We start from the raw sequence: 12,316 nt of genomic DNA, 5'->3' as shown, positions 1-12,316 counted from the left end.
TCAGGGCTTTTGTATGTAATCAATCTGAACCATTAAAAAAAATGGTGACTGTGGAATCTTTCAAGTCTTAAATGTCAGTATTATTCATCATTTTCTATGACTCAAGCACAGAACGTCATAGTAAAACAGTACTTATTACATACTAGTCCTTTTGTTCAGTTAATCAAAATAATGTTGAAAATGTTCTATTTATTTTGTTTTCCATCATTGTACTAACAGCCATGATGTATTTTTAATCTTTGATCTGTAAATAAATTTGTCCTTTTTTTAGCTTTATTCAGTGATCCTCATGATCACTCTCTTTTTCTTCTATACTGTTTTCTTTCCAGAGTTTGCAGTTTCTTTAAATTAACAAGTCTGACAGTGAGATTATATGGTCTTAGAATACTTACAAGAGTGAGAATTGTAGAGGTATGATGTTATGAAAGAATTTCATGGCAGCTGGAAATTCATGTTAGAAAGAATCTTTGCAGTTCAACATCATATCAAAATCTATACCTTGGAATAACAGTACGTAAGAGACTGTAAATTCCTTTATTTATCTCAGTTATTTACCTTGACATGATTCCTTGTCCTTTAAATTATATTTGCTTTACATTTTCAATTCTGTAATTTCTTTTTCTTATATCAAAGAAGGTATTTTGATATGTTGTTATTTAGTAAGGAATTACTTTAGTAGCAAATTATGTAGCACTTTTATTGGAAGCTGTTTAAGACTTCCAGTGTAAGAAGATGGATAAAAATTCTTTAAGAGAAAAGTAATACTGAAGAATATCCTGGATACTGTAGCCATCACAAATATATTGTTGGCATAGCTTAAATGAGGAAGTAAATTTTAGTCAAGACATTACTATGTAGCCAGCACTTAATTGCATATAATAAAAATTATTTCTGCTTTTTTATTGAGCTGACTTTTCAAAGTAGACTATGTTAGCTTCCTTAAAAATTTCAATACTTTTTGATTTCGAAAATGTTGAGATATTATTTGATAATCTGCATCTATATAAATGAGCTGTGGAAAATTATTTTATGCTGAGTGTACTGTTTGTAATGCTGATAATGTTGAGAAGAGTTCTGAATGTAAGCAAGAAATGACAGAGCTATAATTTTTAAGGTACTAATGAATCTTCGAAACCCAAATTATGAAAATGGAGAGCAACCTAGTTTCAGAAATCATCTGGGACTAATTCAGGTTCCCTTAAAAGTTAAAGATATTCCAGAATTGGTAAGTATATTTTTTTCTTATAAGAGGTTTCTATAATAGTTATTTGTTGTTACCAATGAAAATAATTCTAACAAATAAAAAGGAATATTAGTATCATCAAAAATTTCTCATTTTCAAAGTGAAAATCAATCTAAGTATGTAGTTGAAATACAGAGCATAAAGAAGTTCTGTGAAAAAACATTTTTAGTGAAAAATAAAATGTAAACAGTATATTTTCTGCCAGTAGGGAAGTTTTCATTTTATGCCACACAGGTTTAATTTGTGCCAAAAATACCCTTTTGTAATGTTATTCACTTAATAATTTTTCTTCTGTACAAGAAACTTCAAATTTGTAGTACATTTCAATTCTGCAGATGTGTACAAGATCAGCAGCCTAACAATGAGTTAGCTTCTGACTTTCTTCTCAATATAATTTTAAATCCCATTATTTTCAGGTTGTAAATGAAATGTTTGAGTAATAGTGTATTATATAGGAGTGTTTTTCTAAATGCTTCAGTGATGAGGCTCTTGGAGATTTTATGCTAGTAGAAAAACTTTCACCTGGGTTGGGAAAGAGATGGGAATTAGAGGTCCTTAAGCTGATCTTTCATTCACCACTTCACTACATCTAGGTGTAGCTCATACTTGACATGCAAACTGGGGCTTATAACTAAAACTAGAGGAAGAATTTATGTGAGAGTCTATTTCAAATGTATGTATTTAGAAGAATTTAATTTGGTTCAGAAAATATTCACATTAAGCCTTTCAGAAGAAATCTCAAGTGATTTAGAGAATTAAACATATTAATTACGTTGTTATTGTTCTTTTCCTTTTCAGAAAGAAGACTTTAGCGAACTAAGCTTAAATATAGGACAGCTAGGTATTGATGATTCAGCACAAGTGCCTCCTGGTAAGCTAATGCCATGCTCCAGTCATTCAAACAGAACACTAATGAGTAGAATCCTTCAAAATTATCAAAACATTTGTGTGTTTTTCCCATAGAAAACCATAAATATTTGTTCTGTAACTATAATTGTAGTGATTTTCATAGTAAAATATAGCTAATAATAGAAAATATTGCATATATGAAGAGTCAGATTTGGAGAATATTTAAAGTCATAAGCTTAAGTAGAGAATACGTTAATTTCAATACGTTAGAACACTTTAGGATCTAGAGAACCACACTGCCTGTTTCCAGAAATACATATATTATCAGTAAATATTAGTCCAGCTAACAGATCGGCACATAGATATATATAAGTATGTATGTACACAAGTATACATAGAAATACACACACAAACATATTTAAAATAACTGTTGTCAAGAAAATATTACAGGACATATCCATACATTAATATTCAGTAACTTCAATAGTGTATAATCTCTCCTGGTTTTCCATGTATGCATCTATTGCTGTAGAAAGAGGTTTTAAAATGGTCTTTTCACATAAAATGGAAAGCACTGCTGTATTACATGATTTTTCTTTTTAAATTGAAACTTGCCTAATTGGAAATTATGTTATATAGTGCTGCTTTGATATTCATATTTTTGAAACACACAATTAGTTTTTGAAAAAGGACTTGGACTCTGATGCAGGTTTATTTTTAGTGATGTTGGCAGTAAATAGCAACTGAATGTAATGTGTGCTAAAAATACAAAATACATTATCAGCTGGAGTGTCTTTTTCATTTACTTTTTGCCATACTTTCCTGTATCTTTATTTTCTAGAGTTCTTTGAAAATGAACATGTACGTGTTGGCCAGAAAGGTATGGATCTGCTTTTATCTGTAATAAACTGTGAGTAATTAAGAATGCATTTAGTAAATTTGTATTTGCTTGTACCTCTTAAAATTTTAAGAACTTAGACTAGCACAAAGCATTATCAGTAATACCATTGTAATTTAGATAGACAGCCACTAGTACTGTTGTCATTTAGACAGGGACAGAAAAGCAAACATTTGCAGTCTACCAGTAGCTACCACATAAAAAGTTCCACAGATATTTCAATAAAAACAAAATATGAAGCACACAGACATTTTTTTTGGTGGCAACTTAACTTATTCCACTACTAACTTTCAGCTGAAAATCAAAATTCTGTGGAGTCCCTTCTCTGCACACAAAGTCCTCATTACTGTAATGAGATCTATGCCTTTGTGTCAGAATAGTCTTTTTAATAATCATTTGCAATTGCAGAATCTTGCAGTACTTAGCCACTATGGAATATTCTCGTCTCTCTGTACTCCTTTTTCTGAAAACTTCCAGGATTGTTTTTATAGGTTAAGAAATAACCTACAAAAGGAAGGGGAAGTTAAAAGAAATAATAATTTAATAGTTTAAGTTTGCTTATAGAAGAAACATACAAGGAATGGTTGAAATCTACCACTATTTACTCATTACTTCCCTTTTGATTCCTGCTGAATATTAGCATCAAAGGGAAAAATAGGCAGGATACTGTCCCAAAAGTGCTCCACCCTATTTTTTTTTTGTTGCAGTAACAAAACAATGATCTTTCTTTCTTACTTCTTTTATTGTCATCTTTCCATCCTTCACTGTCAGTTTTCTAGTCCAAGAACAACTCATTAGGTACTCTTCACCTCTCTGTTCTTTTCCCATTCTTCTAAATAAACTATATTTTCTGGACTTCCTGAGCCATTCATTCAACTCCACATTGTTGTTCACATTCATCATCTCCTGTCTATACCAAGCAGCTTGATTCTGAAGAATGACTTAGCTTTTCCTATATTCAAAGACTAAAAGTTTTGTAAATATATAAGCTAAATGCCTTGACCATAAACTGAAATCCTTTTTCATTCAGTGGGAATCCTGCTGCATGCTCTAGTAGGTGTTAGTTATGACTGTTTGCCACTGAGGTATTGATTTTGCTTTCATATTAGATGTATTGCCAAGTCTGAGGATTTTATTTTGTTGTGTTTAGTAAAACCCATCTTGTATATACCAAAACTTTTTTTAAATATTTTGTATGTCAGTAAGAAATATTAAGGTCAATACTCATGGATGCCAGGATGAATCACAGTGTTTCTGAAGTTCTGTGGAGAATGTAGGAATGGGGTTTTTTTGCCCTCTTCATGCAGGAGCAAAGGATCATAGAAAAGTCTGTGTTAGAGCTCTGCAAGTTAAACAAAAATTTGGCAAGCTGATCTATTCAGTATTTAAGCAAAAAAGGAAGGGAAGAAAAATCAATTAGATATTCAATTCCAAACTTCATCCTTCTAAGTCATATCAGAGCAGATATTATGAATATCAAATTCAGTGAGATATAGAAAAGCAAGCTGTTTCATAGACACTTCAGAAAAATTAGAGGATATAGATTTGGAAACTTCCGAGTAGCGGTCGAACACCTATATAATATCTAGATAATAACATAAAAATTTCTCCCAACTCTCTCTCTCTTTTGTGAAAGACATTTTGAGTACAAGGGTACAGTTAATCACGTACCCTTGGTGAGGAACACTTTTACCAGATTACAATAGCCAACGGTGTATGCCTTTCAAGTTTCTAGATTTAAGTATGGAACGAGATAATCTGTTTTATAGTATGTACAGTACTGTATTCAGCATGAGGCCCGTGTGACAGAGTAGCCTAACCTTTCACAACAATGACCCAAATAAGCAAATCTGTCAGCAGTAGAGTATTTGTTTTATGTCAATATAAAGGTGAACCAACATCTTTTGAGGTCTTTATCCTCTAGAGTAAATATACCAATAATGAGAGGATATGACAGTACGCTCTGGAATGGAAAATTCTTGCCACAGTTATCTGTGAAGATCCTCATATAGCTAACATGAGAAGAAGGAAGGCACAAAAAAAGCCAGAATGAATGGCAATCTCCTATTTGAACTGAGATACTACTCATTTAAATCAGGAGTATTTTGTGGCTATAAATGGCTGCTTGTTCTGCATGATGCCAATTTAGTAGCTGCAACTAGCCTTGATATAGTCATGTGTACATACTAAGTGCTCTTTTATGACAGAATGTGGTACAGCCTTGCTGATTAATACCAATTAATACCAATACCAATTTCCAAGGAATTGCTTAAAAATTGCACTGTGAAAAACAGGTATTTTTAGTATTTTCCTATTAGCTAATGCTTACAGCATGGTAAGCCAGCTTTTAAAGTCAAAAATTAGGGTATTTGATGGAAGTCTTACACTACATCAACTTTTTACCTGCTTTGGTTCTTTCAGTTTTAGCAGAGCAAGACAGTGCTGCAGCTCAGCAGTATGTTCGTCAGGGATGTCCAACAGCACTCCGAGCTGATCTGTGGGCTCTCATTCTTAACATTTCTAATCAGCCAGAGGTAAGTAGCAAAGGGAGAGTAAAATGTGAAGACTAGGTGGGAATACAAAAGTGCAAACAGATATTTTCTACTGATATTTTTTCCAAAACAGAAATTCTCTACTGAGTTGTCACAGAAACTGATAAACATTTTATGATTTAAAAAGCTCTGTGCTGTGGTGAAGTCTTTGCCACTCTTCCTAATTTTTAATAGATATGTGAGCAAAGTACTGTAGAACAAATTATTCAACTGGTATGACTGTCTCCTGAGATTTTCCTATATGATGCTCACATTTTTAGAAGGGGGCAAGAAAAAAGATCTGAGAAGATTCAACCTCTCATATCTTTGCCAAATTTTATAAAAATATGTGTTATATCTTTTTTCTGGTCTTCGCATATTTGGGGAAACTTTGATGTGAGGCTTTTATATGTACATGATAATTTACCTTGTGATAATTTTTTACATACTTAGCAAATTATATTTCTCAGCTATAGATGAAAAAGAAAAACTATGTACTCATACATCATTCTGAGACTGAGTGCAATAGAAATTTTATTTTAGGAGACATTCTGTAGGATACAGAGCCAAGAGACTGAACTGAGTAGATTGTGCAGGGAGTTAGTGGTGAGACAATACTTTGTGATGATGCTGAAAGAACTCTAGAAAGGTGAGGGCAGGTAGCTAGAAAATGGTAATGGTAACACTGAGACAAAGTGATAAGGGTAGATAAAGTGATGCAGACTGGGAAATTAGTCTACCACTTCGAGACTGTTGAAAGGATTGAAAAACAGTGAAATACAAAATGCACCCTCAGTCCCCATAAAAACCAGAAACTATCAAGCTGGGACAAGATACATTATGTTGAAGTAAATAATTTAAGCTGTGAGGTAAGTGCATGTAAATGTTTTTCTGTCATGCAAAACTGAAACTGTTCTTCTAATGTAACAACTGTCATAATCTTCTGTCTTCTTTTCCAAGACTATTTTTGCATAGCATTTTTTATCCTGGGATCTAAGTTAAAGTTGTTTTATGGACTTTGAGTACTAAAAATAGAATTGTGTTTAAAAGATCAATTTCCTGAGTGAGACCAAGCAGACTGCCCATGAATCAGGTGAATGGCACGACGGTTACCACAGCTATAAGCTGAATATCTATGGTTCAGTTTAAGCATTGCTTTTACTAATATTTCTTACACAGAAGTGAGCTGTGACTGCTGCCAAAATGCTAACACCCTGAGATGTTCTTCTTGCATAGACTGAATACAGGGCTTTATTTTTTATAAAATGTAGCAAAGCAGTTTCCATATGCATGTAGCTGTTTTATGATCTGCTGAATTTCATATAGACTTTATGGATTTATCTGACACTTATTTTCTCTACCTCTTGTGAACAGTTTCTCTGTTGGAGTTGAGTTGTCTGTTTACAGACATTCCTTGCTGTAATATTTCTGATTTGCAATTTAGGCTCTATTACGTTTATAGCTGTATGAGTCTCTAAATCACATGAACTTTGAATTTCCTTTCTTTAATGTGAAACATTATGGGAGTTTTGTATGGGCAGCAGTGTGTGTGCTAGCATCTGATATTTTTGTTTGGAAAATTTTATTCAGTAAAGCTCAGCCTCTGTATAAAGTTAATTTACAGCCAAGCAAGAGATGATACTAACAATCTACATTGTAATCATAAAAATGATAAACTGTGAGCTCAGAATGCAGGATTATTTAGAAATGTATAAACACATTGCCTGACAATGAATTGTTTCTCAGTTTTCATTTGTAATGGTACACTTTAGAGGAACAGTGTTAAAAGAGCCTTTTTAAGGTTGCAAAGACAAACATTTGAAGGTGAACAGTGTCATAGTTAATATTGTCTGTATAAACAGTCCAATTTGCTGTATATATATTTTAATCATATGACCTTGAATCACAGGATTACAGTTATTTCCTGTGGGATGTCTGTCTCATTGCACAAAACGGATGGCACAGACTTACTGAGAATCTGTTTAATTTTTTTTCCTTCTGTTCACAGTGTTACACAATTGTTTATTCTCTGCATGCTACTGAAACAGTGTTTAGGAAAGAAATTTGTTCATTATCTGATAGGCTTTTTCTCCCCCTCTAATTTTTTTGAATTAATTGGTGAAAAATCTTAAGTCTGGAAATTCCAGCATGCAAAAATCAGTAATGCTTTACTTTGCTATAGGTTTTACGGAATGTAGTTTGCAAGGTTTAAAAAATTACTAAGTAGGTGAGGTAGTAAGTTCATAATGGGACATTATGTGTGTCTGCCTTATCAGAATGGTTTTTTAGATTAGGATCAGTAGACAAAGGTCCCCACTGTACCATTCAAACAGCAAAAAAGCAGTTACAGTAGCAGACTGTCATCATCTTTGGCTGGAAAAGGATCTACTTTACAAGTAGATTTCACAGATCTCTGGTAAAAGGAGAATAAGCTTTGGACCCTCTTCAAGGATTTACCAGGAGGGTCGTCTTGAACTCTTATGTCTGTTTTCTCTTTATATAATCTAATTGGGTTTTTGTTTTGTCCTTGTTAGATTTGAGAGGCAAATACAGTAGTGCAATCACATGGGAAGGGTAACTGAAAATGGGTCATGACCTGCCAACAGTTCATCAGCGAGAGTGTAGCTTTGGTGTCAGGGATTTCATGTCCTGTGCCAGCACAGAGGCTGCTGAGTAATCCAAGCCTTTATTTCAGAAAAGGTGAATATCCAGATTCTGCTTAAAGTAGCTTTGCTGGATTCTGCTGAAAAGTACTGATCTCTCTTGCCCATAAGCTCCTTTCAGACCTCCTTTGTGCTCTCAAGTGGATACAATATGAATGTTCTGGGGGAAATTTTGGGATGTGGGATAAGGTCAAGAAGTCTGGTCACTGCAGTCCTGAAGTGTACTTGACTTGAGTTTGGAAAGATGAGTATATTTGGAGGTGTGGTATAAAAATATATAATTTTCAGTGAAGCTGCTGTCTATATAAAAATGCAACATATTTTTAAAAGGGAAAAGGTTTACAAAACAAAGTTACATGAAGATTTGGCAAAGAAGAAATGTTAAATCAGATGAAAATGGTAAGATTTTTGTTTTATAACTGAAAACATTTTAAATAAAATAAGAAATGTAACACATTTTTTGACATTCCTGAAACTTGCCAGTAGTGGAATTTCTTATCTGGAGAAAGAAATGCAGCCAATAAATAGTAAAAGAGGACTTGAATATTTTTTAAAGGCTGAGTAAGGCTCTTAAAATATTCCTCACTTTTAAATGAGAGATTGATCTCCAGAGAGTCTTGTGTCTTGAAAGTAAATCTTGTTTATGATTCAGATCTAAGGAATAAATCTATTAATACAGCATAACCATAAGCCTCTTGTCTTAGTGAGAGACATGGGCAAGGTCCTCTTGTAGCCAAGTTGTGGCTGAAATCCTGGCATGATTCTCAAGCCCAACGTCATTTTGCACCACAGCAATCACAATTTAAGAGAGAATGAATGGCAAGTAAGGAGTTAAAACCTTAATTCCTGGAATGGTTATAATTGTGTCAGCTTTGCAAGTCCTTTTTTAATAATTTCTGATTTATTTCCTGGACTTTTTTTGCATTAGTTCTATTTCCAGTGCACAGTTTGTCCTTCTGGTCTTCTTAGAATAATAGAATTGGATTGGAGGGACTTTAAAGATTATCATTCCAATCTCCTGACCATGGGTTTTGGTTTGTGGTTTCTTTGGTTTTGGTTGTTTGTTGTTTTTTTTTTAATACTAACTTTTTGTGTTTTAATATAGTCCATCACTGGAGATGGCAAAAAAAAAAAGTTGCTAATTTGGCAGTGTTAGACTTGATTAGACTACAGTATTGATGCTTTAAAATGATGACTTGAGTATTCGAGTAGTTTCTTGTAGCTTTGAAGAGCAGAATACTATGTTCATACTGCAGATACTTTGCATTTAGTAAATATTAATGTCTGATCATTCCTAAACAAATAGTGTAATATTTATACCTCCCCCTTTTTCTTTTCTCAAAAGTAAAATTTAAATATTTTCCCTGCAGGAGGCATCAGTACTTAGTATATACAGCTTTTGTCCTCATTTCAACTTAGCAGTTTAGTAATATGTTAATTCTAATAGTTTCTAAGTGTGTACTATTCTCCATTCTCTCCCTCTCAGGATTTCATCTTATTTCCCACTGGTTCTTCAAATCCTCACTCTAGACTTGGATTTATCAAAGAAATCAGCAGTAAATCTGTGATGTTTGGAATATACAAATATTTATGTGGTGTCCATTTAGATACCTCAAAATCAAAATAGTTTTGTGAAGTGGGAAGGATCTTTGGGATGGCTGACTTAATTTATCAAATAATTCAAATCAATCAGAAATTGTTATTCAGTTGTAGATGTAATGGCAGAGAGATATTTAGGGATTTGTGAGTTACAGGATGACAATGTGATATTCTATTTTTCTTTTCAAGCTCTTTCCAAGAAGGAAGGGATAGAATTAGTAAAAGCAGAGAAGTTTGTTCTGATTCTTCCCCATTGTTTCACCTGTGTGTGTTCTATAGACATTCAGAAAATAACTGGAGTTTAAAAACAGGTCCTATTTTTTGTATTCTTCACCAGTTTTTTTTAATATATATTTATCATTTTACCTTTGCACAAATTTAAACTGTTTACAGGTTCATACTAGTTTAATGTCAAATATTTGCAGCAACTCACTAATGCTTAAAGATAAGACAGAACCTATTGGTGAAGAGGTGCATGAAAATAGAGGATAATAAAGAAATAAAACATAATGATTTTGAGCATTTAAAAGATTTTAGGTGTAGAGAGAACCAAAGGTTGGAATATACGGGTCTTTAGTTTGAACTAGTCCCTTCATTCTCATTTTATTATTTAGCAGAAGGCAAAGTCATTTTATGATGTCTCAAATCTCAGTTCTTAGGCTTAAAGTATAACAAACCATGGTAGATGCTTCATAAATATGCAGTGTCTTTTTTCAGTTGAATACATGTTTTTTTTTCAATTGCTGAAAAGAATTTTTTTTTACTTTAAATATAAATTCAGGTCATGTCTCAGATGATGGTAATATTCTTAATTTTAGGACATCTTGTATTATGAACAGCTTAAGTCAAATGTGATTCAACATGACCTTTTAGTGGACAGCCTGATTTACAAAGTAAGTAATTCACTAAACGGTGAGTGATTTATGTGCTCATCACACTGGTGTCATGTTGTTTTTTTAACAAGGAAAATGGTAGATGGCTTGGTTTTGAGGAGTGTAAAAATAATTAGTGTGACTTTATTGTGAACTTACTCCTTGTGCCTGTGTTGTCTTTCACGTAAGACAGAGTTGAACCATTAATTATAAAGGAATAGTGTCTTCATTTGGAGGAATAACGGGGTTTGTGAGCAAGAACAAACAGGGTATGACTGCTTCCATTTCAAGTTGCTATGCTGAATGCTTAATCATCAAGTTAATCTAGCATTTTTTAGTTTTAAAATGTGAAGTCTAAGTTTAACTATAGTTATTTGAATGAAAGTGAAATAGTGTCTTCTATCACCGTGGTAAATTTAGCCTCCATGGGAGTCTGAAGAGACGTCTTTTGACTTCAAACTCTCATATTTTTTATTACAGGATGTAAAGCTGACAGCAAGCAATGATGACTACTATTTTGTATTTGAGGATTATTTATATCAGGTATGTAGCTATTTTTTGGTTAGAAAATCTAGAAGGTATACTCCTGTAGGATTGTATCATCTTTGGAGAAAGAACTGCCTTTTCATGGCAGAGGACAGTGGTATAAATATATCTGTTTGCTGCATATACTTTCCCTTCTGAATAGCGAACTTGGACACCTAAACAGATTAAGCAGGGCAAGCTTCTAAAACTCCGGCTGTGAAAGACCATACGCAATGTCTTTTCAGTGCACTAAGCTGGAAAATATGAAGTCAGCCATATTTTTCCCCTTTCCAGCTTTGCAGTAAATAACCTCCAACAATTAAAAGCTGTTGTGTACAGAGAAATTAAGACTTGAGAAGTATATTCAGGGTTCCATTTAAAAAAAAAAAAGCCTTGCTTTACAGTGACCTATTGCAATAAGCATATTGACATATTTTTAATTTAAAAATATTGATTCTGAATAAGGTAGTGACAGGTATGGTTACTTCTAGGATTGCATCACAAAGCTGTTTCTATCAATCAGGAGTCCAGCTAATTTATAAAGAATTATCATTGTTGGTGCCTGTCAAATGCCTGTAATTAGAAGGAGATTACATCTGTGAATTTCCTAATGTGTAGTTGATTGCAGTGTCAACATAACTGTCATGCAGCAAACTTAACATTTCCACAGTGCTTTTGATTTCATTAGTCATATCTGTTATGTCAGACTTGCTTAATTTTTTTTGTTTAGAGCTATGTGAAACAAAATAATTCCTTCTTTGGTGGGAACATATAAAACTGCTAGTAATTTAACTAGGCAAGAGACTGTCCTTAATGCTGCTTAGTCCATATAGATATGCAAAAATATGCAGTACTGTTTAAGCATATTATCCAAGCATGTCTGCATGCAATTCAGCATTTAAACATTAATAGTTAAATTTATAACCTCATGAAATTATGGCCTTTTTTATTTGAAAATAGGCACAACATTAAGATCTGTATCTGAATTTGTTTCAGAATTAGTTTCCCCTCAACCCTGATCACCTACCCAGGTGCCGCTTCAGAATAGGTATGAGGCCCTGGACCTAGAGGGTCAGCCAGATGACATAGAAGAAAATGATCTGCCCAGCGGGCCTCCTAATTACACTTCTTCATCA

At 33.3% G+C, this 12,316-nt stretch overlaps 1 protein-coding gene across 1 annotated transcript in view; it reads left to right on the top strand.

Moving 5' to 3' along the window:
* The window catches only part of TBC1D19 (TBC1 domain family member 19), a 47,887-nt gene that overhangs the window by 21,093 nt on the left and 14,478 nt on the right, over positions 1 to 12,316 (top strand). Inside the window, exons 8-13 of the mRNA XM_058837902.1 lie at positions 1,115 to 1,225; positions 2,042 to 2,114; positions 2,934 to 2,972; positions 5,412 to 5,524; positions 10,602 to 10,676; positions 11,136 to 11,198. Of these exons, the coding sequence (XP_058693885.1) occupies positions 1,115 to 1,225; positions 2,042 to 2,114; positions 2,934 to 2,972; positions 5,412 to 5,524; positions 10,602 to 10,676; positions 11,136 to 11,198 (474 nt within the window). The remainder of the gene's footprint in view (positions 1 to 1,114; positions 1,226 to 2,041; positions 2,115 to 2,933; positions 2,973 to 5,411; positions 5,525 to 10,601; positions 10,677 to 11,135; positions 11,199 to 12,316) is intronic.

Source organism: Poecile atricapillus, chromosome 4 (genome assembly GCF_030490865.1).
Source record: "Poecile atricapillus isolate bPoeAtr1 chromosome 4, bPoeAtr1.hap1, whole genome shotgun sequence".
In the NCBI taxonomy this organism is placed as follows: Eukaryota; Metazoa; Chordata; class Aves; order Passeriformes; family Paridae; genus Poecile; species Poecile atricapillus.
The sequence above is the reverse complement of the archived record's forward strand: the minus strand, read 5'-3'. Positions and strand labels throughout refer to the sequence as shown.